We start from the raw sequence: 25,562 nt of genomic DNA on the forward strand, positions 1-25,562 counted from the left end.
TTGGAGCACAGGTCGGCGCGGGCGTCGTGTCGCGCGATCATCGCAGAGCTATGCGCAGAACGTAGGGCGTGGTCGGGTCAATGAGCGTGGTGAGTGAGCGGCGGTGGTGGTAGCGAGCTGTGCCTGGTAGTGGCGATGCCAAAGGTGGGAAAGTTGGCAGGTGGTTCCGGCGCGGGATTGGTGCACCCAGCCTGCGGGAGCGGGGAGAAGCAGAAGCAGAAGGGAACGAAAGAGCGGATGCAGCAGCGTCGTGGGAGGTGCCCGGTAGTCCTGTCACCTGTTGCCCTAATGCACAGCACAGCCGGCGTTCCTGATGACTGATGACTGATGCCGTTGGTGAGGCAAATCAACCTCCGCAAGCCCCACGCGCCGTGCGCACCCACCACGGCGTTGCCAAGGTCGCTGAGCATCCAAATCAAAGTTGCCGCCGCTTGCAGCCACGCCTGCTGCCTCGCACCGCGCGCCCTCGCACAAACTCGCACAAACTCGCACAGCGCCGCGCCGGCAGCCCACGCGGCTCAAGCCCGCTCCCCAGCCGCGCTCCAGCGCGCGCGAATGGCGCCGCGCACAGCCGGGGTACCTCGCCCGTCCCCTGCAATATGAGAAACATCCGAGATTTGCTGCCCGCCGTGGGCATGGCGCGCATGGGCCTTGCGTGCTGCACTGCGCGCCTGGATCTCAGTCCGCCTGGCCACCCCTTTCTGCTTTCTGCTGCCTCATGTGCCTGCTGCCGCTCTGCATCATCTGCAGCTCCATTCATCGTCATGATGCTCGCGTGCTAATCAAAATGCTGGCCGACGAGCTGGCCGACCGCCGACCGCCGTGCATCCGGCTCGCCCAACGCCGCCAATCCACTTCGCTGCCGCCCGGATTGAAACCGAAAGCCCAGGCCGCCATCGCCGCCATCGCCCGCGTCAGGCTGCTGACACTGGCCCACACCTCGTGCTTCGCTCTCGCGCTGGTCAAAAAAGCTTGACGCCTCGATTTATTGGTCTCCGCGCCACCACTTGGCCAGCAATCCTGCCGATTGGATGTCCTCGACCGCCTATGTCGACGGCCGCTGCCGCACGTCTTTGGTCGGACGACCTGCCTATTGCGATGCATCAGCATGGCCGACTTCATAGCATCCCGGCACTAAATTACCTGCACCAGATTGCGTGCTGCACAGTGGATTTCTGATCTGTCTGCTCAGGGCGACTCCTGCCGGGGTGCGCAGCGGCCTATATCCGGCAAGCCAGCGCAGAGGTTCGCCGAGACCACCACTGCCCCGTCTTAAGCATCTTTGTGTCGTCTTAAGCACCCTCTGACGCGTCTCTTGTCAAGTCGAATGTTCAAAACGGTGCTGTCGGGCGTAGTGTGTGTCCAGGAAAACGGCCCCCTCTTGTTATGCTGTTGCCTTCTCGTCTTCCGCCCCCCGGTCTCATTCGCGTGACCATCTTCATCTACGCTGAATCATGACGCAAAGCTAGGAGACGCTGGACTAGCATTTCCCCCTTGGGCTACTCGTAGCTTACATACGGCTGAATCAGGAGTTCGATGTAGAAAGACGTCTTTGTCAAGAGCGATTGGAGCGCCGCAGCATAGACGCTGCGTGGCTTAAGCGCTGTCATGGGCGCTTCTAAGCTAGCGTTTCGCGTATGGAAGACATTTACAATTGGTAAAACATGCATTGGTATCAGAACTTTTCTCCATTTTTTGGACCGCTGTCTTTCTTTATGAGCGATCCAATCCGTAGACCGGAGACTGCTTGCTATGCCATCATGAAGAAGAATCGTGTCCGAGACTCCGACCATCGACCTACCATCCCTTTCGTTCTCAATCGTGGAACCCTCCCGCGCGGGAGATCGCTTACTGGCGAGCCAGAGCGTAGGCACGGCGGCGGTCACGCTCCTCAGCGATGGAGAGCTAGTGCTTGTGTTAGCAAATGCTTGCCAAGGCCATTGCAAAACGTCTAAACACACCTTGACACCCTTGCCCTTGGGCAGGCTGATCCACGGCTTCTCACGGCCAATGATGAAGACGTTGCTCTCACGGGTGGCGAACTCGTTGTCAACGGCATCCTTGATGTGGACAATGTTGAATCCACCGTCGTGACGCTCACGGTGAGTGATGACACCAACACGACCCATGTTACGACCACCAGTAGCCATGGCAATGACACCAGTGTCGAACTTGATGAAGTCGGCGATCTTGCCGGTGGCAAGGTCGATCTTCACGGTGTCGTTGACCTTGATGAGCGGGTCAGGGTAGCGGATGCTAAATCACACGCCATCAGTATACAACATGTATTGACTCACCAGACATCGCCCAAACTTGGTCCAACGTCTGATGGATGCGGAGCACTCACGTTCTCGCATCGTGCGTAACCAAGAAGGGGATACCGCCCTTGCCGAGCTGGACACGCCTGACCTTGCCAAGCTTGTACTCGGCCTCCTCCGCAGTGATGCGGTGGACAGTGAAGCGGCCCTTGGTGTCGTAGACGAGACGGAAGTTCTCGCCAGTCTTCTCGATGGAGATGACGTCCATGAAGCCGGCGGGGTAGGTGACGTCGGTGCGGACCTTGCCGTCGACCTTGATGAGGCGCTGCATCATGATGGCCTTGGTCTCGCGGCCGTTGAGGGCGTACTTCAAACGGTTGCGGATGAAGACGATGAGCGGCATGCAGTCGCGGAGCTTGTGGGGACCGGGCGACGCCTTGGGGGCATAGGTACCGGACAACTTGTCCAGGAGCCAGTGCGAAGGTGCGCTCAGGCGCTGCTGGTGCTTCTTACTGTGGAAGCAGATATGTTAGAAGTGTTCTGCGTGTGCGTTTGCCATGTTCAACACTGCTGATCCGCTCGATCCTGCCTCCGCTCGAAGATCGTTGTATAGCCGTGGTTGCTGGGCGTGGAGCGTCGAATGGCTGCGGTTTTGAAAAATGCGTACGCGCCGGGTGCAGGTTTGGCGAAGTCGCAAATTTCAAAATGGTGGTCGCGTTCCGATCAATCGAGCAGGAGGCAGTCGCAGCGGCAGAGTCGTGGGTTGGCATGATCGTAGGAGCTGACTTACGGTCCGCGGCCCATTTTTCCGGTTTAGAGAATCACGGATGGTAAGAAGAGGAGGTTGTCGTCGGTCGTCGTCGTAGGTCGAACACTCCAGGGCTCGAAAAGCGAAGTTGATTTTCGCTTGTTGGTGCGCTGACTAAGTTGGCGCGCCGAATATCTGCCGGACGCGGAGCCACGAGGCGTGGCCTGAGGCAGCTCTCGCCTCCGCAGATCCCCGGTTGCCTCTGGTAACGCCCGGCGAGTGGACAACTCGGCCAGAAACACCGTCGCAAGCTCACCCGCCGTCCCCGCCATCGGCTTCTCCCACACCACATTGTCGCCGCCCCGCGCGGACTCGCATCTCATCATGGGCCCCCAGGAAACTCTGACGGCCGAGGTCGAGCGGGTCGTATCGGCACCTTATGCTGTTTGTCTCAAGGTACGCATCCTTGTACGCCCATGTTGCTTAAGCGCCCGCTTGCTCTGGCATTCCCGCACACCCTGCAGACGACCGTGGATGGTTAACTCTGAACCCTGCAGAGATTGCATGACATCCTCATCGAATGCAATCCTCTAGTCGTGCAAGCATGGGCAGATGCGTCCGCATGCCAGCTTGCGCCCTTGGCAAGATGTGTAAGAAAAGCCTTCGATACATGGAACTATACGCTTGACATCTTTGAGCGGCTTGGTAAATCCCGCATTTCCCTTCATATTCCAGATCCTGATCATCTCGTACAGTTCTGGCTCGACCTTTCAGAGATGCATTCCTAGCGCAATATCCGTCCATGCTGGACGCTTTTCTTCAGAAGGCTCTAACGCCCGAGGGGCCTTCCGCCGTCACTGGGACTTGCGTTGCTATGCTGTCAGAACCGCTTCCACATTCTGTCCCCTTGCCATTCACGGCCCAGGAGTTCTTCATGAGACTATTTGATGAGGCCATGAAATCTACCGATGAGCATCACGTGAGCACGATTTACAAGCTGCTGGATGGGGCCTGCCGGGACCTGCTAGGAATTCTTCCCGAGGACCGAATCAAATACATCGAGGAAAAGGGCTACGAACTGCTGAAAAGCTCTGCCGCGAATCCAAGTCACGCACCCAACGAAACCTGGCACCGGCTTCAGATCTTGTCCTTAGGCTTGATGGGTATTCTGGCCCAAACATGCGACCCTCATCTCAACGCAGTCGCTCCAGTGGACATGGCCGTTGGTAATATTCCATCGGAGGCTTCCCTACGAGGTAATTCTCTTAAGCACGTGGAGGAGATCCCTAGAATGTTCCAGACAAGAGGAGCACGGGCGACCATACGCCTGACCGTCATGGTAGCTATTGGTATGCTCAGCACACATGAGAAGGGACTGGATGATGACTTGGCGCGGTACCTCAAGATTGTTGCTGAAGTCTTATCCATTATGCCGCCCAGCGCCAGACAAAAGTTTCTCGATGATGATGGAAAGTTTGTCAGCAAGCTCGTCGAGAAGGTTCAGAAGGCCGGTGATCATCCGGGGGTTCAGCTTCAAGGCCTGCTTTCCATTGCGCTTCTCCACGAGGGTCGGACTTTGCCAGAATCAGCTGTATCGGCATACACAAGGGCTCTTCTTGCCGCGAGACACCTGCCAGGAAACGTTCGCGCGTTTTCTGACGCGGCAAGGATTTCCCTTCCACTTTTTGCGGCGCAATTGAACGAAGATTTTGTGAGGAACTTCTTGTGCTGCTCCATCGAGGCCACTGAACAGGTAACATCGCGGGTTGGCGAGCTACAATGGCTGCGCCTGCTAGGGAAGCATCTGGACGATGTTGCTCAGGAGACTCCAGCTGTTCGACGCTACATCCTTTTGACGTTGTCATCGGACTGTTTCCAAGGTCATCTGCAGAAGCTACTGTCACTATCTGTTGCTAACACGGGTATTCATCAAACCGGCGAGGGATCATGCAGATGTCATGCTTTGGCGTCTTCCATGGCACTGGGGTTGGAAACGTGCTCGCTGCTTCTTCGTACAGCTATCATGGCGCAGACCGATGAGATCGGCATACATACCCGAGTTGGACTTGATCTCCTCCAGAAGCAACAGGAATTGGCTTCTTCCAGAACACCTGTCTGTGAACATTTGCGATCAAACCAAGAAACTACGCCACCACTTTCGTTTTTACAAGAAAAGTGCACACCTCACACGCAATCGGAGAGCCGGGATTGGAGAGAACGCCTTGCAAGAGAAGTCGAAGTTCAGGAACGAAACAGGCTTGAACTTATCGAGCGAAGAATGGGAGAAGTATGTCGGGACCTAGAAGCAAGGTGTGAGCAAGTTGAGGAACCCCTCCGTCTAGAACAACTGAAAGTACAGGAGCTGGAAGAAAAGTTACGGACGCTGAAAGAGCAACATGGCGAGCTTGCTACTCATGCCTCAAATTTGGAGAACCGTGAGGTCGACCGCGAATTCTTCGTTCAGGGACTTGAAGCCGAAAAGATCCAAGCCGAACAGGATTGTCAGCGCGCCAGCGATGCCAAGGACGATCTCGCCAAGAGGACAGAGGACCTCCAGCGGAAGCTCGACCACGCGAATCAAACGGCCGAGACAACCCTGAATTCGGCACGCCAAGACTACGACCGTATGAAGTCAGAATTGTGTGCTCTTTTGACGAAAGAGGAGACTAGGTATGAGGAGCAAGCGGCAACCTTGAATCAGATGAAAGCCCATATCATTAGCTTGGAGGACGACCTAGACTCTGCCCAAGAACACCTGGAACAGGAACAGAAGGGCAGTGAAGAACTAAGAGCAACTTTGGACGATGCTCTACAACACATAGAGGAACAAAAACTAGCAAAGCTCCAGGCTCAGGCCGAGGTCAGCGACTTGCTCGAGAAGGAGGCGGCATACATCGACCAGCTTCGTCAGGCGCAGGTGGCTCTCATTGAGTCTCGCAGCACTTCTGCGGAGTTGAAGGCGGAACATGATGCCTTGCTCGAATCCTCGACTGCCGAGATCGAATCTGTGCGCAAGCAAGCCGACTTGGACCTGCACAGGGTAGTTGAAGAGGTACGATTAATGTGTCTGCATTCAAGCTGTTATTCTGACTTTTTAACAGGCTTCCAACGAGCGCGAAGCCATGGATTCGCATCTCCAATTGGCAAAGGAGGAAATTGATTGTTTGATAGGCGATAAGGAAGACCTTTCTGCAGCGCTACAGGCCAAAGAGACACATATTGAAAAGTTGGAGGGGAAGGTTGAAAACATGACCAAAGCACGCAATGCCGCAGAAGCAAGGCTGAACGAGCTGGAGTCCTGGAGAAACAATATCCTAAGCGCCATGGGCGCCCCGACCGGAGGTATGCTCGAGAATGCCACAGTCTCCCATAGGCACCAAGGCTCCCGTCCGGGGCCTACCTCTCCCCCTAATCTCAGCAGACGTCGGACTTATGCAGAATTCGAGACCAACGTGGACCATGGTTTGGAAGAGGATCCCGACCGCACCGAGAGCGAACGTACTCAGTCGCCGGGAGAGTCGCGTGGGACGCACCGCACCGTCAGTGCCAGCCCTACGCCGAAGCGTGCAAAGATTCAACGCCAACAGCCTTTCAAACTACCAATTCTTAAGGCAGCGACGTCGACATCAGCAGATGCTAAACGCCACTCGACGAGATTGTCTCAGGGTCACAGGATGTCAACAGCAGCAAGAAAGCCATTGGATGACGTTTCGGCCGAACGGGGCAACGTTTCGCCCGTGCGAAAATCCGTGAGCGGAGCCAAGAACGCTAGTTTGGAAAACGCACCACCGACAAGCACCAGGAGTGCTAAGCAAGCATCGCAGTTTGGCGGCTCGTTTGATGTTTCGGAGTTCCTAGAAGGCACGCCGTTCACGCCATCTGGACGGCGTCCACAACATCTTGACATTTTTGGAAGTGGGTCTACGACTGTGGATGTCTGACCATAGTGGACTGTGCCGTTTTTTGTGTTTGCTTCAGACGATTGGACCTTGGATATAGCGTAGACTTTGGAAGTCCGTACTTTGGAAAAGACTCAGGGAGTCATATTGATGAGCCACCTGGGGAGACTAGAGAAAACCATTCTTATCTGGTCAATATCCGTGGAGCTTCTTCACAAGGCTGGCAATCATTGAAAGAAAAGCGAAGTAAAGGAGGGAAAACAGGTAGAAGATGATTGTGGATGGGCACCAAAGACCCAGCAAACTGGCATGCGGATACCTGCATCACAGAATCAGTATTGTCTGACCGCTTGTCTTACGCTCTCTTATATCAGTCTTCTTTGTCTTTTCGGCTACATTGACCAATTTCATTTCTGCGTTTGGTGAACTTCTGTTCATTGCGGTCTACCCACTCGACTCACTTTCGGAGTTGAGTAAAGGTGTGCGACGGTTGGCTGCTTGGGCGAACAGCGTTTATGAAAGGACGTTAGGCAAAAGCCTCTTCTTTATTGAACGTGGACCAACGGGCTTTGCGGAAGTGCCGAGAATCTTTCATTCTAGTTTTTGCTATTGACCATCGTCACTATCGCGCGAAAACGCCAGACTTGCGGATGCAAGGCGGAGCTGACTGCAGACATTTCGGACTCACGTGCAGGTCTCTCGTGCCTCGCATATGGGCGCAGAGCAGAGACCACGAGATCGTCGACTGAAGGCACCGAGTTGCGTTTGCGAAGAAGGCGAGTGCTGGTACCCAAGGCTCGGGCGGCGGTGCGGTTGCGCTCCTTCCATAATCGCTTGGGCCAAGTCGCGCTGCCGCACCCACCTATTTCCTGACCATCTCCCACTGACCCCAAGAACATCTAGACACATATTCCTCACACTCCGACCAGGGACATCCCGACATAAAGGCGCCCCACCTGCTCAACCGTCCCGTCCCCCAACAATCGGAGCGAGCGCCGCACGAGACGCAAAGCTCACGCACAACACCTGCTGGCAATGCAGGGACATTCACGCGGCAGCTCCCGAGGCCGCGCATCTGCACCCGGCGGCTCCACTGGTCAGCGGCGCTGTCTTAGCTCTAATGCTTACCTCTCCGACAGTTCCTCCAACTCCAACTCAGCCATGAACTTCCGTCGTCAGCCCAGTACGCCTCCCAGCTTTGCCGTCCCCAGTAACTTCAGAACCCACCAGCGCCCTGGATCTGGCTACAGAATGCAGCGTGTCACGCCTTCACCGCCCTATCCGCCGTTCCCAGTCGGTCCCCACCCGATAAGCACTCCGCCGCAATCGAGACCCCAGCCACGCAAAGTCATGCAGAATGACGACTGGAAGAAGTGGCAGGACCTGAAGATCAAGGTCCACAACTTGCCTGTCGGCATCAATACTGTTGATGTGTACAAGCTCTTCAAGCATGAGGGCACGATAAGCAAGATCGACATTGTATCAGAGTCAAATGGAAAGGTAGCCTATGTGGTTTTCAGGTAAGGCTTTAGTGACATGATCCCCTACCATGTCTGAGCAGACTGACCGACTGCGCAACAAGCCCGCCACCCCTCAGGAGCTTCTGGGAGGACCAGTGGTCTCTGCCATGGAGGCAGCCAGGTTCCGGAATTCCTCTGAGAGTCGAAGCTCGCGGCCAGGTGCGATACTCCTTGAAGAACAGCCCGACGAACCCCAACAAAAAATATCCTGAGATAATGGTAAGCCCTATTTCCTTTCCCCCCACCAAAAAAAAAAAGCTACAGCAGACTCTAACAGAAGAACAGACAGTTTCAGCAAAGTCCGTCGACTTCGGATTCATGTACGGCGAGTCGGCCATGATGAACATGCAGAACGCATCCAAGATCCGTCCTCACAATGTCGCAATCACTCTCAATCTGAAGTGGAACAGACTCACCGTTCACTTCCCACTAGACTTGTTCAACGAGGAGAAGAACTTCCACGTGACTCAACAGTACCGCTTTGAGATTCCCATCCAGCGCCTGAGCAGAGTTCATGAGGCAAGGGAAGGTGACAAGCGCGTTCTGATTATTCCTTCGGATTACGTTCCGAGCTTCTTTCGCAAGGTCGAGCATGTGGAGTCAACCCATGAGACCGGAGAATCTTTTTGGTCTGACTCAAAGGCGTGGTACCGTCAGGTCGATATCACACATCTCCGCACTCCACTGAAGACTGCTTCAATAACGCTAAGGAAGAAAACCCCGGTCATCGATATTGGCCACTGGACTACCTACAAGATCGACTTTGATTCATCCTCGACGGATCTTACGAGATATGATGAGATACTCAGTGCCTTAGCCGACTGGAACGTGAATATCGTTGCCGACACGCCAATTACGCTGCTGGAGAGGGAGCAATCGACCATGTGGGACGTAATCGACGGCCCCAAATCCCCTTCTCTTTTTGGCAAGGCGAGTTCTTATGATCTTGAACCGGAACCAATCAGCCTCGACTTTGAACTTCGGTATCAGCTCGAGGCCTGCCTCTCCAACAACATCCTCAACGAGCACAACATCTCGGCGGACTTCCTGCAACGCCTTTCGAAAATGAACAGCGAGACGGCCAAAGCCTACCTGAAGGTGGCAATGCAAAAGAAACAGCGTTTCTACGAACCTCAGGACATATTCAAGTTGCCTCTTGGCAAGAAAGGAATGCCCAGGGAGATACCCGCCCATTGTACCTGGTCGCACGCTGTCACGGTCACGCCATCGACCGTCATAATATCCTCTCCGTCCATGGAAATATCAAACCGTGTGATCCGTGACTACATCAAGTTTAGCGACCGCTTCTTGCGCGTCAAATTCACAGATGAGAAACACGAAGGGAGATTAAGGAACGGAAATGGCGACAGAGACCTGGAGCTCCTCACTCGTGTCTGGCGCACGCTGAGGAACGGCATTACAATCGGTGGTCGCCACTATGAATTTCTTGCCTTCGGGAACTCCCAGTTCCGTGAGAATGGCGCCTATTTCTTCTCGTCTGTGGAAGGCGAAACGGATGAGGAAGACAATTTGACAGCGTCATACATCCGTGAATGCATGGGCGATTTCAGCCAGATCAAAGAAGTTGCTCGCTATGCCTCACGCATGGGACAGTGCTTCTCTACGACAAGGGCGGTCACGGGTGTCAAGGCGCTCATTGACGGAGCCGAAGACGTCACGCGCAATGGTTACACCTTCACAGATGGCGTGGGCAAGATCTCGCAGCTTCTGGCGCAGCAAGTTGCGGAGGAATTTGGTCACCCCAATCCGATTGAAGACACGCCTTCTGTATTCCAATTTCGACTCGGGGGCTGCAAGGGTATTCTTGCGGTTGCACCAGAGCTCGATGGACATCAGATTATTGTGAGAAGATCACAGGAGAAATTCCCGGCCGCGAATGACGGCCTCGAAGTCATCAAGTGGTCACAGTATGCAACGGCTACTCTCAATCGACAGCTCATCGTTGTACTCGATGCCCTTGGAGTACCTGGGTATGTCTTCATGAACAAGCTTCGGAACCAACTTTCTGGCCTTACCAACGCCATGACATCGGAAGAAGTCGCACTTCGTTTTCTGCAAAGGTCTGTGGACCCGATCCAGACCACTCTAGTACTTGCGAATATGATAATGGATGGCTTCATGGGTGTCAAGGAGCCCTTCCTGATGTCGGTCCTGCATGTATGGAGGGCTTGGAGCATCAAGAATCTAAAAGAAAAGGCAAAACTCTTCATCGGTGAAGGGGCATTTTTGCTCGGATGTGCCGACGAGACTGCTTCTCTCCGTGGGCATTACTACTCTGACCAGAAGCAGATTCATGGGGCGAAGGGCTTGATTCCGGAGACCCTGCCGGAGATATTTGTCCAGGCTTCGGACCCAGACCATGAAGGGCGCTACAAGGTCATTGAGGGCGTTTGCCTCGTTGCGCGCAACCCTTCGCTTCATCCTGGAGACATTCGCGTCGTCCACGCTGTCGACAAGCCGCAGCTGCGCCACTTGAAGAATGTGATTGTGTTCCCGCAAACCGGCGACCGAGACGTTCCAAACATGTGCTCTGGAGGTGATTTGGATGGAGATGATTACCTAGTAATCTGGGACAAAGAGCTAATCCCCGTTATCATCAACCATCCACCCATGGACTTCACCCCTCCCGGCAAGCAAATCGTGGATGAGGTTACCATGGAAGATATCACCAGATTCTTTGTCGAGTACATCAAAAACGACAGCCTCGGACAGATTGCAAATTCGCATCTGGCTATGGCTGACTTCGAAGACGAGGGCGTTCGGAGCGACAAGTGTCTTGAATTGGCGCAGCTTCATTCTATTGCTGTTGACTATCCAAAGTCCGGTGTCCCGGCACAGATGGCAAAGGACAACAGGCCCAAGAGATATCCACACTTCATGGAGAAACATCCGGACAGGACATACTTCTCACGCAGAATCTTGGGACAGCTTTATGATGCAGTTGAGGAGGTGAAGTTCAAGCCTTTCTATGACTTGCCTTTCGATAGTCGCATCATCAACGCGTACACGATCGAGGCTGAAGTACTTGCAAGAGCGGCTAGTGTCAAGGAACTGTACGACACTGCTATTCGTAGACTGATGGCTCAGCACGACATCAATACAGAGTTCGAGGCGTGGTCTACGTTCATCCTGAAGCATAACGACAAGATTCGGGATTATTCTTTGCAAGAAGAATTCGGCCGCGTCTGGGAAGCCTTGAGAGAGCGGTTCCAGAAGCTCTGTTATGAAGAAGCTGCTGGTGGCTACAAAGGTGATGCTCATGGTCCGGACGCGAAAAATGCGAGAGCAGCACTTCAGGAAGAGGGTAGGATTTTCAAAAACCTCGGCCCCTTCATCGCTGCCATGTACACGGTTACGGCCCAGGAGATGCAGCGTGCAGTTGACCAGACCCGCCAGACCAAGGTTGTCGGCGGCCGTGACATACCTGCCATGAAAATGACGCCGGAGAAAATGCCGCTCATGAGTTTTCCTTGGATCTTCGCCCGCGAGCTTGGCCTCATAGCGACCGGTGCCAAAGGCCAACCCCAAGGCCTTTCGATTCAGCACTCGATTCCGAAGCTGAAGCAGACCGGAAAACAAAAACCTAAGATGGACACTTCAGCTCAAGGTGGTTGGACTAGAGACGACGAGCTTTTTGTGGATGGAGGTGCTGTCATCAAACAAGGCGATCTTGTTCACTTGTTTGGCGACAGTAGCAAAGCTGGTCATGGTCAGCAATCCGCACATATCGCTCATGGCAAAGATACTTTGAAGGACGTATGCAGCATGCCGACTGAGCCGACCACTTCTTCCATGACAAACGGCATGAAGCAACTGGAGGGCCTGAATTTCTTCCCGGATGAAAACAAGGCGGATCAAGAGGCTGCGAAGCCGGCAGAATCGCCAACAGCGGGCAAGGGCAAGATGGTAGAGAAGGAGGATGAAGAAGAAGAAGAAGAAGAAGAAGAAGATGATGATGATGATCCTGAGGGCCTGTACACTGATGACGGCCCGTACCCACATGAATCGTACAAATATCCGTACTTCTGGGCTAATGCCGTCCGTGCAGACTCCTCCAAGGATCGAATTCTTTCTACCATCAAATCTTCCGAGCCGAGCGACTCACGTCGTCAGATCGTCAATCCTGCTTCTGGTTCAGACCAGTCTGACGACGACGGTGAGTTAGTCATCGGTGCTGAAGAAGAGACGGAGGTCGATAGAAGAAAGATCTTAGGACGTGGAGGAAGGCGGTCATCGACAGTGGCCGGAAGCGAATCGAGCGTGCAGAGCATCGCAGAGCTGATGATGCTGAGGCGTATGGAGCAGGAGCTCGAGGAGAGGGCTGTGGTGGGCACCTCGGGGTCTCGTGAGGGCGAGTACGAGGTGAAGGAGTTCGAGAAGGACCATGAGAAGGAGAAAGCGGTTGAGGGTGGTATTACGACTAAGAGGAGTGCGGATGAAAACGGAAAGGGCGACAAGAAGATGGCCGCCCATTCGAGGGGTAGCGACGAGACTGGTGAGGAGGAAGTCGTGATTCCTAAGAAGCGGCTTAAGACGACTTGGGACAGGCTAAAGAGGTTTGCTTGAGGGGAATGGTTGGTGGACTTTGGGTGGCATCTCAATGCGGGGATACTTTCATTCTTTTTTTTTTGTTGGCGGAATTGGAGATGGAGACAGGACAGGAGGCTACGTGGGCGACTGAATGTACTGCTGCCTTCTTTGCTTCTCTTAATTGTTCTTGCTTATCTGTAAGCATCTAACGATCGGTACAATTGCCTTGGCTGAGGCGTCGCGGGGGAAATAGAGATGCATGAATGAGAAAAAACAGATAGGTCGCATGCTCGTGTAAACAATGCAATTCGGTATTACAAGTGTATATGCGCAGAGCTGCATAGTGCGGCATGATCGATATTTCTGCCGCTATTATCCTGGAGGTCCCATATATAATCAGGTGGTTTTGGCCAAATGAGTACAGAAGTACATATGTCTCAGTCTCTGCAGGATCAGTTGACTAAAGTGAACAAGGGTGTAGAGGGGAAATGGCGTGAGGGCGGAGGGGTGCGGTTCAAATTGACTTTAGGTGGGGCAGCCTCGCTTCACGACGTGGGGACGACGATGCGTAACTTTCTTCATATATCCCGCCCAACCGACCTTCTCCTCTCCATCACGCAAACACTTCGAAGCAACCACCGACAAGATGTTGATTGACGAATCCCACCGCGATGTGCCCACCAAGGCCGGCGGTGACATGCGTGAGCATTGGCCCTCCTGGGCGCGTGGTGAAAGCCTCGCCCGCTGATCAATTCCAGGCATTTTCTTCTTCCATCCCAAGATTGATGGGTACCCCAAGGCGAAGTTTCCTGGTGTCGTTGTCTTCAGCGAGATCTATCAGGGTAGGTGCAATTCCTTTTGGGACGGGTGAATCAGCCACATTTCATTTCCATGCCCTCTCCTGCCAACGTCCTGTTCATGCACCCGCGATTGTTTCCTCGCAGATGGTCTGATTGGTCATTCCGTGTTCACTGCCATGCTGGACTGTGGCTTCGCCAAAAGCTTCACTGTCATCACACAAGCTGCTCCTCCACCGTCCGATTTCTCTCAGTCCGTTTTCAAGACTTATAAAAGCACATCTCTAACGCCAAAAACCCCCCCTCCGCCACCACAGTAACCGGCCCGGTCGCGCGCTTCGCCCGCCAGATCGCGGGCCAGGGCTACATCGTCGCGGCGCCGTCGTCGTACCACGAGTTCACGGGCCCGGAGCCGCTGGCCTACGACGGGCCGGGGACGGACAAGGGCAACGAGCTGAAGATCTCCAAGGAGGTGTCGGCGTACGACGAGGACGCGGGGCTGGCCATCGACGCGCTGCTGGCGCTGCCGACGTGCAACGGCCGCGTCGGCGCCACGGGCATGTGCCTGGGCGGCCACCTCGCCTTCCGCTGCGCCTTCGACCAGCGCGTGCGCGCCGCCGTCTGCTACTTCGCCACCGACATCCACAGCGCCACGCTCGGCAAGGGCAAGGCCGATGACAGCCTGAAGCGCGTCAAGGATATCAGGGGCGAGTTGATCATGGTCAGTCAGTCACTTTTATATATATATAGCTCTCACTCCCCCCCTCCCCCCCTCAAGAGAACCACACGTATATATATACACACACAACCCACCCACCACACATACCAACGATGCCCACGTAGATCTTCGGCAAACGCGACACCCACGTCCCGCCCGCGGGCCGCGACCTGATCCGCAAGACGCTGCACGACGCGGGCGTGGCCTTTTCCTTCTACGAGCCCGCGTGGGCGCAGCACGCCTTCATCCGCGACGAGCTGTCCAAGGGCCGCTACGACCCCGCCCTCTCCGGCATCTGCTTCCAGATGCTGCTCGAGCTCTTCAACCGCACCCTGCGCGCCGACCTCGGCCCCCGCGACGGCGACGTCGCCGAGCCCGAGGATGTGTGCTGAGTTGAAATGACGTGAGAGAGAGAGAGAGAGTCGAAGGGTTGGGGGAACAGGGAGAGAAGGAGAAGCAGGAGGGGAAGAAAACCATTGATGATGATATCAAGTCTCCTTGAAGTGCCAGCCAGTCCTTTTATTTTCTCGATCATCGTCAAAGCATACTTGTCGGAGACTTGAAGAAGCAAAATACATGGTTATGCCTGTGCTCATCTACATCTATCGTCTCTCGGGCGAACTACCTGAATCCAAAGAAAAGACACCAAGCAGGAAGCCGGACAAGCTTCAAAGTCAAAGGTCTGATGACAGTGATGGTTATTTTCCGCCCAATCTAAACCGCTAAAACGCCCCAAAGACCTCTTGCGTGTGTCATCAACCAGGAAGCTGGTATGGGTGTCCCTTCACTCAACCACACGCATGCGTTCTCTGTTCCCTGCCAAAGAGATCCAGGCTTATTTTTTGGTATTCTCCCAATGCATGCATGCACCAACGGCCCCCAAACTGGAAAAGCGTTTTCGTTAATCTCTCCCGTCATGTCCATCCTTTCGTCCTCTCATTTATGCACTGCCGTTCTGGGTAGCCGCAGGCTTCTCAAGGTTGCCCCTGATACCACCCTTGCCACCGACCTCACGGACGATGATCTGCACGGCCAGATCGGCGCCGACGTTGACCTGGACCTCGACCTTGGCGCCCTTCTTGACCCCCTTGAGAGCAGCCTCGGCAAGCGCAGTACCGGCCTTCCATACCTTGGAGCGGATCTCCTCCGGCTCGTCATCCGAGTCGATGTCCGAGTCATCCTCGTCCTCGTCATCGCCGCTCTTCTTAGCGTCCTTGGCCTTGGGCTCGGGCTTCTCGACCTTGATATTACGGATACCCTCGCAAATCTTGACGAGGATGTCACCGCCCTCGCGGGGAGTGGCGATTTGAGCAGTGCGCCTGACCGGGACAGGAGTCTCGGCATCGATGAGCGGGCGGAAGACACCGTGCTCCTCCGATTCGGATATGCAGAGAATGCCGATGGCCTTGGAGGTGTGGGGAGCAACAGTGACCATGGCGTGCGTGCTCTGCTCAATGTCCTCGGCCTCGAACTCCTGGATCAGGGAAGCCTGAATGGCGGCACCACGAGCGGCGAGCTCGGAGGGGTTGATGGCCGTGGTCGAGGTAGCGGGAGCCAGGACAGTGGTGCTTTCGGGGAAAGCGCTCTGGACGCTGCGAGCGATCTTGGGGACGTGGCTGGAGCCGCCGGAGAGGATGATCTCGTCGATGTCGAGAACATCCAGCTCGGCCTTCTCAACAGCGTGGTTGATCAGACGGGTCAGGCTGGCAATGTGCTTGTTCGCTAGCAGCTCGAAGCGGGTGCGGTTGATGGTGGCAGTGAAGTCGACGCCGTCAGCCAAGCTCTCGACGCTGAAGTTGGCCGACTGGCCAATGCTGAGGGCCTTCTTGACGGCTTCGGACTCAAGCTTCAGCTTGGCAAGGCTGCGGTCGTTCTCTCGAGGGTCAGTCTTGTGCTTCTTGATGAACTCCTTGGCGAAGTAGTCCATAAGGACCTGGTCAAGCTGGGTGCCAGCAACCTCGTAGTCGTGGAGAGTGGCCAGAATGCTGTACATGCCGCCTCTCGAAGCGATGACGGCAACATCAGAGCGAGTTCCGCCAATGTCGGCAACAACCACGATCTTGTCCGAAACCTTAGCTTCAGGGCGAGCATCGTATGCGAGAACGGCAGACACGGGCTCGCTGATGAACTGGAGGACCTCAATCTCAGCCTCCTTGGCAGCCTTGGTCAGGGCCTCCTTCTGGTGGTCGGTGAAGTTGGTCGGGACGGTGATGACGGCAGTGTTGACGGTCTTGCCAAGGTAGTCGGAGGCAGAGTTCTTCAACCTGCGCAGGTGCCTCGTGGTGATCTCAGAGATGGTGCGCTCATTCTCAACATCCTCCTCACTATCCCTGACCGAGAAAGAGATGGTGTCTTCATGCTCCTTGGGGTGTGCGGACTGGTGGGCAGGGGTGGGGTCTATCGACTTGAAGCTGCGTTTGGGGTCAGCGTCGCGCAGGACGAGCGGCGGTTTGTCAACCTACTCCTTGCCAAGGAAGTCTCTGAAGTAGGCAACAGTGTTCTTCGAGTTGCGGACAAGCTGCGCCTTAGCCTGGGTGCCGTGGAACTCCTCGCCAGAGACGTAGGACAGGATGGTGGGGATCTGGCGGTCTGGACCAACATTCGTTAGCGTTTGTTTGGCGGCGGGGTATATGAAGTTCGGTACTGACCTCCCTCCTCGTTGGCGATAACCTCAGCCTTGCCCTCCTGCGCGGCCATTAGCATCCTAAAAACCCCAAGCGGGTTCTCCTGCGGGTCTTACACCTGTGGTGAAGGCGATGGAGCTGTAGGAGTTGCCAAAGGAAATACCAATGGCAACCCGCTGCGGGGAGGTCTCTTCGCTCATCGTGGCGTGTGGGGTCCGGCGACTGTGTGCGGTGCTAGTTTCGAGCGAGTCTGAAGGGCGCGATGAGACTGCGGAAGCGCGAAGAGGGTTGTGGGTGGGTGCGGGCGGCGAGGTCGAGTGCAAAGACAATGGGGAATCGCGGCCGAAGTTTTTTGGGAGCCGGTCAAACCCCGGCTGAATATTCCGCACGTCTCTAGCATCTTTCTGCGCCAACCTCCGCCCGCCGCTCCGCCCCGCGCAATACCTTCTGTTGCATTGGCCGCGACCATGGCTATCGAAGTCGTCCTCCCCGGAGAGGAGCTACCTGGATCGTTGCTAGAGCAAACCCAGAACCACAAGAGACCCCTCACGCTTGGCCCTGGCCTACGTCACATTCCGCCGTCGACCATCACCACCACCGTCGCCGGCTCCCTCAGCATTGATAGCCGCAAGAATGCCGTCTGGGTTGAGCGCAACGGCGGTCGCGTATGTCCTCCTCTATGAATCTCGACGCGAAACAGCGGCTCCAATTGCTAACTTGACGCTCAGTACGTGCCCACTCAAAACGACCTCGTAGTCGCAACAGTTCACCACTCGTCGGTCGAAATGTACGCTTGCACGATAACACCTTACACTCCCCAAGCCACCCTGCCGCATCTCGCATTCGAAGGCGCTACGAAAAAGACCCGCCCGCAGCTTGCGCCCGGCGCCCTTGTCTACGCCCGCGTCAGCGCTGCCAGTAAGCACATGGAGCCGGAGTTGGAGTGTGTGTCGGCAACGACGGGGAGGTCGGACGGATTAGGTCCACTCAAGGGAGGGATGCTCTTCGAGATCAGTTTGGGTATGGCAAGAAGGTTATTGATGCCCACGGGAAAGAAAGATGCAGGCGAAGGCGGTCCGGGGAAGGTTATCGTACTGGACGAGCTGGCAGAGAGGGTCCGATTCGAGATTGCGGTCGGCAGGAATGGAAGAGTGTGGGTCAGCAGCGAGGAGGGGGGTGTCAAGGTTGTCCTGGCGGTGGGGAAGGCGCTTACGGAAACCGATGAAAAGGGCCTGGGCGTCGAAGGCCAGAGAGATTTGGTTGCAAAGCTGTTGAAGGGGCTGTAGAAGGAGCTTCAGGAGCGAGCCTCTGCATTGGTATCTTCATCTTCACGGTTCGGCGACGGCGTTGTATGGCACTGGTGCATTTTCAAGGGAAGTGGTGTTCGGGTCACGGTCAAAAAAAGAAAAAGGAAAAGTGATAGGAGGTTTCTCACAAGGAGCACAATTGGAGATAATGCAAATCTTCCTGCATCCCATCTGAGCCGAAGGTCAATCTGTCTCCTATGGAAGGATTCAAGCTCGGGAAAGAAGGAGAATCATCTAAATGGAAGGACTATCCCGTCAGTTGCTGCAAAAGACTACAGTCGTCCAACGATAAACAATATATCAGCCAATATCGAATGTAGTCATTCTACGCCAACGTAGCAAGCCGCAAGAGCCGATGAATGATACAGCTCAATTGGTCTCTGAAAAGAAGTTTGCTTTTGATTTTCATACCTGAGAGAAATGTTGCTTCCGCGACAGAATGATAAAACAACAGGGTATCATGTCCCACGTAAACTGCCAAATAACTCCATAGATCCACGTTCGTTCAGGTCTACCAGCTCAATCTCCAAAGTTGAACTGGTGCGGCGCCGCCATGCTCATCCTCAATTGCCTCTCCCGCTGCTGCGCCTGCAACGTCAATCGATCCACAGCGTAGCTCAGTCTCTCCTTCTTCTGTCGCAGTTGCTTCACCTTGAGTTCCTCTCCTGGCGCCAACCCATCAGCTCCAGATGCCCTAGTTCCGGCCCTGCTTGCGCTCCGAGACCGCGACGCCGAAGGCTCGTTGTTGTACTGCGACAGGCGGCCTTCGTTGAGTTCACACTTGGCAATGAGAGATTGTTCGCGGCGCTCGAGCTTGTCGAGGTAGTTGGACACGCGAGAAAGAAGATTTTCGACTTCGGGGCGAATTTCGGAAAGCAGCGAGCGTTGCGCGTTGTGTAGGTCGGGCTCGGAGATCAGTTCGAAATGCTAGGTGAAGGGTCAGACAGCTTGATTCGTGGGGTGGGATATGAAGTGATCGGTAGCGCATAGGTATGGAGGCCGTACACGAGTGGCATGGAGGACTTTGGACATGCGAGGAAAGTCGTTGACTCCGGTGTCGAGAATGGAGATGGACGAGTCCAGTAGCTGTATACTAGATCGAAGGGACGAGACACATCCTTCAAGAGGGGTTGCCATGACTCCGGATGCTAATATGTATGCCGCGGTCTATTCAGAGTTGCGTTGTGGCAAACCGTGAGGGATTTGGTTGTGTTTGTTTTGGACGTTGGTGGTGTTCACTTCCCGCAGCTGCGGCGATCGTCGTTCCCCGCCGTAAAAGCAGCGAGCACTAAGCGCTAAAAGCGGCATGGCCTTTTCCTTCCGCGCGTGCGAAAGTTCTTGGCGCAAGACCGGGAGCGCCGACTTCGACCTCATCGCCTGCCGACCCAGCAAAAGTCAAGCTCGTCCATCCGCCAACCCTCTCGAAACCACCGCGCCACCACCGCCATCCGTCAAAATGTCCCTCCTCGGCAAGAAGTGGCCTACGCCCATCGGTACGTCACCACTGCTCCGCTTCCGCGGGCTACCAATGTCACGAAACCAAATGCTAATATGCGCCCGCCAACAGCCAAGCCCATGGCTCCGTTCTACGCTGCCGGTAAGCATTGAAGCCCATTAGAACCAATCGAATCCGACTGCGACCGAAAACGACACGATGGACGCGAGAGGATCTGGATATAAGCGCGGATTGCAGACCAAACAGGACCACTGCTGATTTGGACAATGCAGGCCTCGTCATCCTCTACGGCGTTAACTCTGCCGCATCTGCCATGCGCAACAGTGCGTATCTCTTTCATTTTCCCACTAGAACTTGCGCATTTGGTCTGCGTTGTGGCTTCGTCTCAGGGTTCCCCTAAGCCACCTCGGCTTCTCCCACTATTTCGATGTGAGGAGCGCATTGGCTAACCTGATGGACCTGCAGGCGACGAGTACAAGAACGACCCCCGCAACGGTGTCAAGGCTGCACACTAGATCGACTAAGCGACAATATCGGCGGGTTGAGGGGGTGTATAATACCCATGCTAGATGGAGAAAATGGCCCTGTATTGAAGCTCACGGTCGCATTGCGGCCAGACAAATAGTCAGAGAGCAATAAAGACTCCTCTGAACGGCTTCCGGAACTGTTTGGTGCCTTTAGCTGCCTCTGCCGAGACCGGCGATACGTATGCTATCGACGTGCTTGGCAGATAGTGTGAGAGGTTCCCCGCTTCCCGCACACTCGTGTGCTCCGCCTCGTCCTGATCACCTCATCCTTTCTCTTTGCTTTCACCGCCGGTTCAATCCCTGATTATGCTCTTCGGTCGAGGCGGGTCCAGGCAACAATGTGAAACTTGACTTGCAAACGGCGACGAGCGGCACGGCCCATGATATGCATGCGAGCTGCGGACCTCTAGACGTGGTTCCTCTGGACGTCTATCTCGAACGGACTAGTGTTGACGGGACGTTGAATCTCGAACCTTTAAGTTCATGCACACGGATTCTGCAACCCCGGCCGCTACCCGATTTCTCCCTTGATCCCGATCCCTGGTACCCGTAACAGCCTCCGGGCGTACAAAGAAAATACATGTGCCGGGTAAGCGACCTGTGAGGAGACGCGGCGTGGCTGATGGTCAGTGGTCCGGGCTTCCCAGCCTTCGAATTGGGCGAGGGCCGTTCCGTGACATGCGCAGACGCGGTTGCTACAGCGGCAGCAAGGCTGGCAGGTGGCTAGTGCAAGCTGTTCGCCGATCTTGGCGCGAGTAGTTCGGGGCCGGATTGCGGAGGCAGTCGGGTATTTGGGCATGGGCGGTCATGAATGGCTCTGGGGAATGGGGAACGGGCACGTGTGACGTGTACAGCGGCGGCTCGAGCGGACACCGTTTGGAGCAGCCGAGCGATGGTGGCTTGATCAGATCAGAGGTTGGATATAGGTAGATGGACAGTGCGACCAATATACGCCTGGAGTAGCGAAAGTGGGGAATGATGCGCGCGCTTGTGGCTGGCAGGCGACAAAAGCGGAAAGCCACGATAGCAGGTATAGACATCGGCGATGAAGTACCCGAATCGCCTCTCTCAATGGTTAGTTTAGAGTTCGAGCGCGCTCACGGCGCGCGTAACTCGGCAGAGATGGCTGGCTGTTGTTTTGCCTTTGACGCCCGAGCAGCATGCCGACGTGCCGTGCGTGATCAGCTAATCGAACCTACTAATCGAACGACGGCGGGCCGGCGAAGAGATTGCTTAAAGACATGGCCGACGGCTGAGACACGCTCCGCTGCAGGCTACGCCAAGAACGGGGCGTGTGTGCGATCCGGAGCTGTGACGCATGCTAGATCCAGTCCGCCTTTTCAGTTCTGGCAGCTGCGGTCTTCATGCCGTGGGCGAAGCGACGTCGCAGAGCGCATGATATCTGTGCAGTAATCTACATTCAAGCTCCCGATTCTGGATACGGAATCAGCAGGCCGTCCGCTCACAATCAGGCGCTCATTATTGTGCGACCCGGCACCGGAAATCACCCCAAGGCCGTGCGGAACCCTCAGGCATGGGCTGCCGTGCGCGGGCTTCTGTAAGGGTGCTTTGTCGAATGGCGCAGAAGGAGAGCTCGCCGGCCGCGGCGGGAGAGTCGGCTTTGTGGTGCGGCCGGAAACAGGTGGACGGTAGTTTCATCCGCCTCGGTGGCCAAGCTTCTGAGTTTAAGGGGCCACGGGCAGCGGCGTGCTATAAAAAGGGATCCGAACGGGGCATGCAGCGACGGCGTGCATGGCGGGCTGACGGGAATCTGAGCTGAGCTGGGGGCGGCGCCAAGGCAAGGCCGCGCGATGGGCGCGTCCGCACGGTGGGTGGAGCGGCAATCACTGCGCGGTGCAGATGACGACTGTTGCCCGCGCCCTTTTTGCAGCCTGTTTTGACGGCTGTGGCCGTGAACAAGGCACTCCGAGGCGCCAGCCAGATCCAGCCGGCCGGGCTGGCGGCGCAGCAGGCAAAACAGCCAGCGCAGCCCGACGACACCGCCATGCCGCGCTGCGCTGGGCGACAGGCGCCGCGAGAGATTGCCCCCCAACAGGGGAACAGTGGCGGGGGTGGGCATGAACTTTTCCCAACGCCCAGGGCGCAGGGCGCAAGTAGGCGTCTTATTTCCATTCGTGCATTTGCCGGCGAGCACAGGCTTGGCCGTTGTCACTTTTGCGCCCTGTGCACTTCTGCCCAGCGTGTTGTCGCGCTTATTCCCTAGGCCCTTCTGGCTTCCCCCGGCGCTCTACGGACTAGTGCTGCACCACCTGACGCACCGCCGCCGAAGCGACTGCCTATGTGAGCGGTCCACCTCCTCGCTCTTCCTCTCTACACTTCCTTCTTGGGATCTGCCGTCGACTGTGTACAGCGCTGCACCCGCGGCTTCTTTCCTCCGCCACCCTCGCCTCCTCGCGCCCGCCCCAACACACGTGCTGCTTTCTCGCCCCGTCGGGCTTCAATCCCACCGTCCCCACCGCAGACACGCCGCAAACCGCGTCAGTAAGTCACTCCCCCGCCGAGGCTCCTCCTCCGTAGCCGCCCATCTGCCCAAACCCAGCTCTGCACCGCCGCCGCAAAAGCTCGTCGCTCCCTCGCACTGCCGCCCGGCGCGCTACCTTCCCGCCCCCTCATCTCGCTCCACCGTCACCTGCTCGGCCCTACACACACCGCCTAGCCGGCAAAGCCTTGCTGACCGGCTTTCTCGTCCGCAACAGGCTGGACTTAACCCCACGACCATCGCCAACCGCCAGCTCTCCCCCTCCACCCACACCATCCCACCCGACTGCTTTGTCTGGCAAGTAGTCGCAACGAACAATGACGACCATGGTAAGCCGCCCCCCTGTCCCTGCAGCCTGCTCGGATCGCTCTGTCCGCTGCAGCAGCGCGCTCCGCCGCGGCATCAGCCAGCCCGAGCCTCACCCTGCAGCTTGCCACCCGTGCAAAACTCTGAACCCTTCTGACAACCTCGTTGCAGGATCTCCGCGTCGGTAACAAGTACCGCATTGGCCGCAAGATCGGTAGCGGTTCTTTCGGTGACATTTACCTCGGTGCGTTTCCTCGACGCCGCCCGCCGCTCTACTACTCCTGTCTGACCCCGTGCTAGGTACCAACATCATCTCGGGCGAGGAGATTGCCATCAAGCTCGAGAGCGTCAAGGCCAAGCACCCCCAGCTCGAATATGAGGCTCGCGTCTACAAGTCCCTCGCCGGCGGTGTCGGCATCCCCTTCGTCCGCTGGTTTGGTACCGAGTGCGACTATAACGCAATGGTCCTGGATCTCCTCGGCCCTAGCTTGGAGGACCTGTTCAACTTCTGCAACCGCAAGTTCTCGCTGAAGACCGTCCTGCTCCTCGCCGACCAGCTCATCTCCCGCATCGAGTACATCCACGCCAAGTCGTTCATCCACCGCGATATCAAGCCCGACAACTTCCTGATGGGTATCGGCAAGCGCGGCAACCAGGTCAACGTTATCGACTTTGGTCTGGCGAAGAAGTACCGCGACCCCAAGACTCACTTCCACATCCCGTACAGAGAGAACAAGAACCTTACCGGCACTGCCCGTTACGCCTCCATCAACACTCATCTGGGTGTTGAGCAGTCCCGTCGTGATGACATGGAGTCCCTTGGATACGTTATGCTGTACTTCTGCCGTGGCTCCCTCCCGTGGCAAGGCCTGAAGGCTGCCACCAAGAAGCAGAAGTACGACCGCATCATGGAGAAGAAGATGACCACCCCCACCGAGGTCCTTTGCCGTGGCTTCCCCAACGAGTTTGCCATCTACCTGAACTACACCAGGTCTCTTCGCTTCGATGACAAGCCGGACTACTCTTACCTGCGCAAGATCTTCCGCGACCTGTTCGTCCGTGAGGGCTTCCAGTACGACTATGTCTTCGACTGGACCGTCTACAAGTACCAGAAGAACGCCCAGGCCATTGCCCAGGCCGCTGGAAACCAAGCCGGTCCCGAGGACGACGACAAGGCCCGTGGCCGCCACGTTACCAACACCGCTGCCGCCACCGCCGGTCAGACCGCAGCTACCGGTGCCGTCACCGACAAGCGCCGTGGCCCCGTCAACCCTCGCGAAGGTGGCACCGGAATGTGAGTTTAACGATATTATCCATCCTTGTAAGGGCTCTTTCCTCTGCGGCTTTAGTGCGAAGACGCCTGGCGCGGGGGGTGCGTAAATTTCAATGCTAACACAGGCACGATAGGCAATTGCGTTCTTCCAAGCGCGGCGGTGCTGATCAGTACCAGGCCGGCTACTGATGAATGACTGAGACAGCCCGGGCTAGGCATCATCAATCATCATCTCTTTTCGTGACATCAGTCGGAAGGCGCGGTTACTCTGATGGCACAGCAGTCAACATCGGGAAACGCGGCCTCGCCGTCCTTTCATGTCCGCATATTTGGACGGCGGAGACTTTTGTTCACTCTCAGCTCCTATCTCTTGTTTGTTCGGTTTGCTCTTATTAGACCGATCTCGACCTCCACTCAATCTCGGCCGTCAGCATCCTACCTGGCAAAGGCACTCCGGTCGGTTTCGGTGCCCCACGCTTCGGGTGCGCCGGCCGGGTGGGTCTTTGGCATAGTAATCATGCACGCTCGTGTCAGCGGCAGTGGAAAGGAAATGCACGGGGATCCGTAAGGATGGTTCATCTGACAGAAGGCGAGTTCTCGACAAGCTCGGAAACAGACGACCCCTACCGTCGGACGGACTGCCGACACAACACTGGTCATATCCTGCTATGGGATTCTCAGATTGCACTCTCTTTTTTTCTGCTGTTGACTGCAGCTTGACTAATTTCCTTTAACACTCTTTCCTTGGTTTTTCTTTTTCCTCTCCCATGCTTTTTGCTTCGATGGTCTGCACATTTCCGGCACAGTGTCTGCTTGTGGGGAGGTTTTGCGTTTATATCAGGGGACGATCATAACACCAAATTGAAAGACAGGCTTGGGCTCCCCAAAGAGTCCAGAATGAAGGGGAGGGGTTGGAGAACAAGCGGGTTTGGCACCGGACCAAATGCTAGCATGGCTGATACCACCCGGCACAAGCTGGTGCTCGGGTGGAAGAACAGTTGCGCGACGCTGAAGGAAAGACCGGCCTGTTTGAGAAGTGTCCAGAGTCGGAAACGGTTACTTACAATGCTCTCTTTAG

The 25,562-nt window shown here is 55.9% G+C and overlaps 9 protein-coding genes across 9 annotated transcripts; 6 read left to right on the forward strand and 3 right to left on the reverse strand.

The window, feature by feature from the left end:
• Window positions 1-1,848: 1,848 nt before the first annotated feature.
• On the reverse strand, window positions 1,849-3,062 carry BKCO1_2600061 (40s ribosomal protein s4; the record flags this gene model as incomplete). The annotated part of the gene is made up of 4 exons (XM_020273462.1): window positions 1,849-1,905; window positions 1,962-2,256; window positions 2,348-2,770; window positions 3,049-3,062. 4 exons carry the CDS (start codon window positions 3,060-3,062, stop codon window positions 1,849-1,851), a joined length of 789 nt encoding a protein of 262 aa, XP_020130195.1.
• Window positions 3,063-3,390: 328 nt separating this feature from the next.
• Window positions 3,391-6,947, forward strand: BKCO1_2600062 (kinesin k39; the record flags this gene model as incomplete). Its single annotated transcript, XM_020273463.1, has 4 exons — window positions 3,391-3,462; window positions 3,564-3,711; window positions 3,762-6,058; window positions 6,108-6,947. 4 exons carry the CDS (start codon window positions 3,391-3,393, stop codon window positions 6,945-6,947), a joined length of 3,357 nt encoding a protein of 1,118 aa, XP_020130198.1.
• Window positions 6,948-8,066: 1,119 nt separating this feature from the next.
• BKCO1_2600063 (rna-directed rna polymerase (sad-1)) lies at window positions 8,067-13,012 on the forward strand (the record flags this gene model as incomplete). Its single annotated transcript, XM_020273464.1, has 3 exons — window positions 8,067-8,425; window positions 8,488-8,644; window positions 8,711-13,012. 3 exons carry the CDS (start codon window positions 8,067-8,069, stop codon window positions 13,010-13,012), a joined length of 4,818 nt encoding a protein of 1,605 aa, XP_020130197.1.
• Window positions 13,013-13,622: 610 nt separating this feature from the next.
• On the forward strand, window positions 13,623-14,883 carry BKCO1_2600064 (dienelactone hydrolase family protein; the record flags this gene model as incomplete). The annotated part of the gene is made up of 4 exons (XM_020273465.1): window positions 13,623-13,677; window positions 13,735-13,818; window positions 14,091-14,494; window positions 14,617-14,883. 4 exons carry the CDS (start codon window positions 13,623-13,625, stop codon window positions 14,881-14,883), a joined length of 810 nt encoding a protein of 269 aa, XP_020130200.1.
• A 548-nt stretch (window positions 14,884-15,431) lies between these two features.
• BKCO1_2600065 (hsp70 chaperone) lies at window positions 15,432-17,315 on the reverse strand (the record flags this gene model as incomplete). Its single annotated transcript, XM_020273466.1, has 4 exons — window positions 15,432-16,902; window positions 16,954-17,080; window positions 17,140-17,176; window positions 17,232-17,315. 4 exons carry the CDS (start codon window positions 17,313-17,315, stop codon window positions 15,432-15,434), a joined length of 1,719 nt encoding a protein of 572 aa, XP_020130199.1.
• Window positions 17,316-17,582: 267 nt separating this feature from the next.
• Window positions 17,583-18,401, forward strand: BKCO1_2600066 (exosome complex exonuclease rrp40; the record flags this gene model as incomplete). The annotated part of the gene is made up of 2 exons (XM_020273467.1): window positions 17,583-17,780; window positions 17,844-18,401. The coding sequence occupies 2 exons, from the start codon at window positions 17,583-17,585 to the stop codon at window positions 18,399-18,401; spliced, it is 756 nt and encodes a 251-aa protein (XP_020130202.1).
• Window positions 18,402-18,941: 540 nt separating this feature from the next.
• On the reverse strand, window positions 18,942-19,559 carry BKCO1_2600067 (mitotic spindle biogenesis protein spc19; the record flags this gene model as incomplete). The annotated part of the gene is made up of 2 exons (XM_020273468.1): window positions 18,942-19,349; window positions 19,428-19,559. 2 exons carry the CDS (start codon window positions 19,557-19,559, stop codon window positions 18,942-18,944), a joined length of 540 nt encoding a protein of 179 aa, XP_020130201.1.
• Window positions 19,560-19,878: 319 nt separating this feature from the next.
• On the forward strand, window positions 19,879-20,393 carry BKCO1_2600068 (mitochondrial f1f0 atp synthase subunit atp18; the record flags this gene model as incomplete). Its single annotated transcript, XM_020273469.1, has 4 exons — window positions 19,879-19,915; window positions 19,990-20,019; window positions 20,151-20,201; window positions 20,344-20,393. The coding sequence occupies 4 exons, from the start codon at window positions 19,879-19,881 to the stop codon at window positions 20,391-20,393; spliced, it is 168 nt and encodes a 55-aa protein (XP_020130204.1).
• Window positions 20,394-23,231: 2,838 nt separating this feature from the next.
• BKCO1_2600069 (ck1 ck1 ck1-d protein kinase) lies at window positions 23,232-24,673 on the forward strand (the record flags this gene model as incomplete). The annotated part of the gene is made up of 4 exons (XM_020273470.1): window positions 23,232-23,234; window positions 23,383-23,455; window positions 23,512-24,505; window positions 24,619-24,673. The coding sequence occupies 4 exons, from the start codon at window positions 23,232-23,234 to the stop codon at window positions 24,671-24,673; spliced, it is 1,125 nt and encodes a 374-aa protein (XP_020130203.1).
• Between the last annotated feature and the right edge of the window lie 889 nt (window positions 24,674-25,562).

This window comes from Diplodia corticola (genome assembly GCF_001883845.1).
Source record: "Diplodia corticola strain CBS 112549 chromosome Unknown scaffold26, whole genome shotgun sequence".
Classification (NCBI taxonomy): domain Eukaryota; kingdom Fungi; phylum Ascomycota; class Dothideomycetes; order Botryosphaeriales; family Botryosphaeriaceae; genus Diplodia; species Diplodia corticola.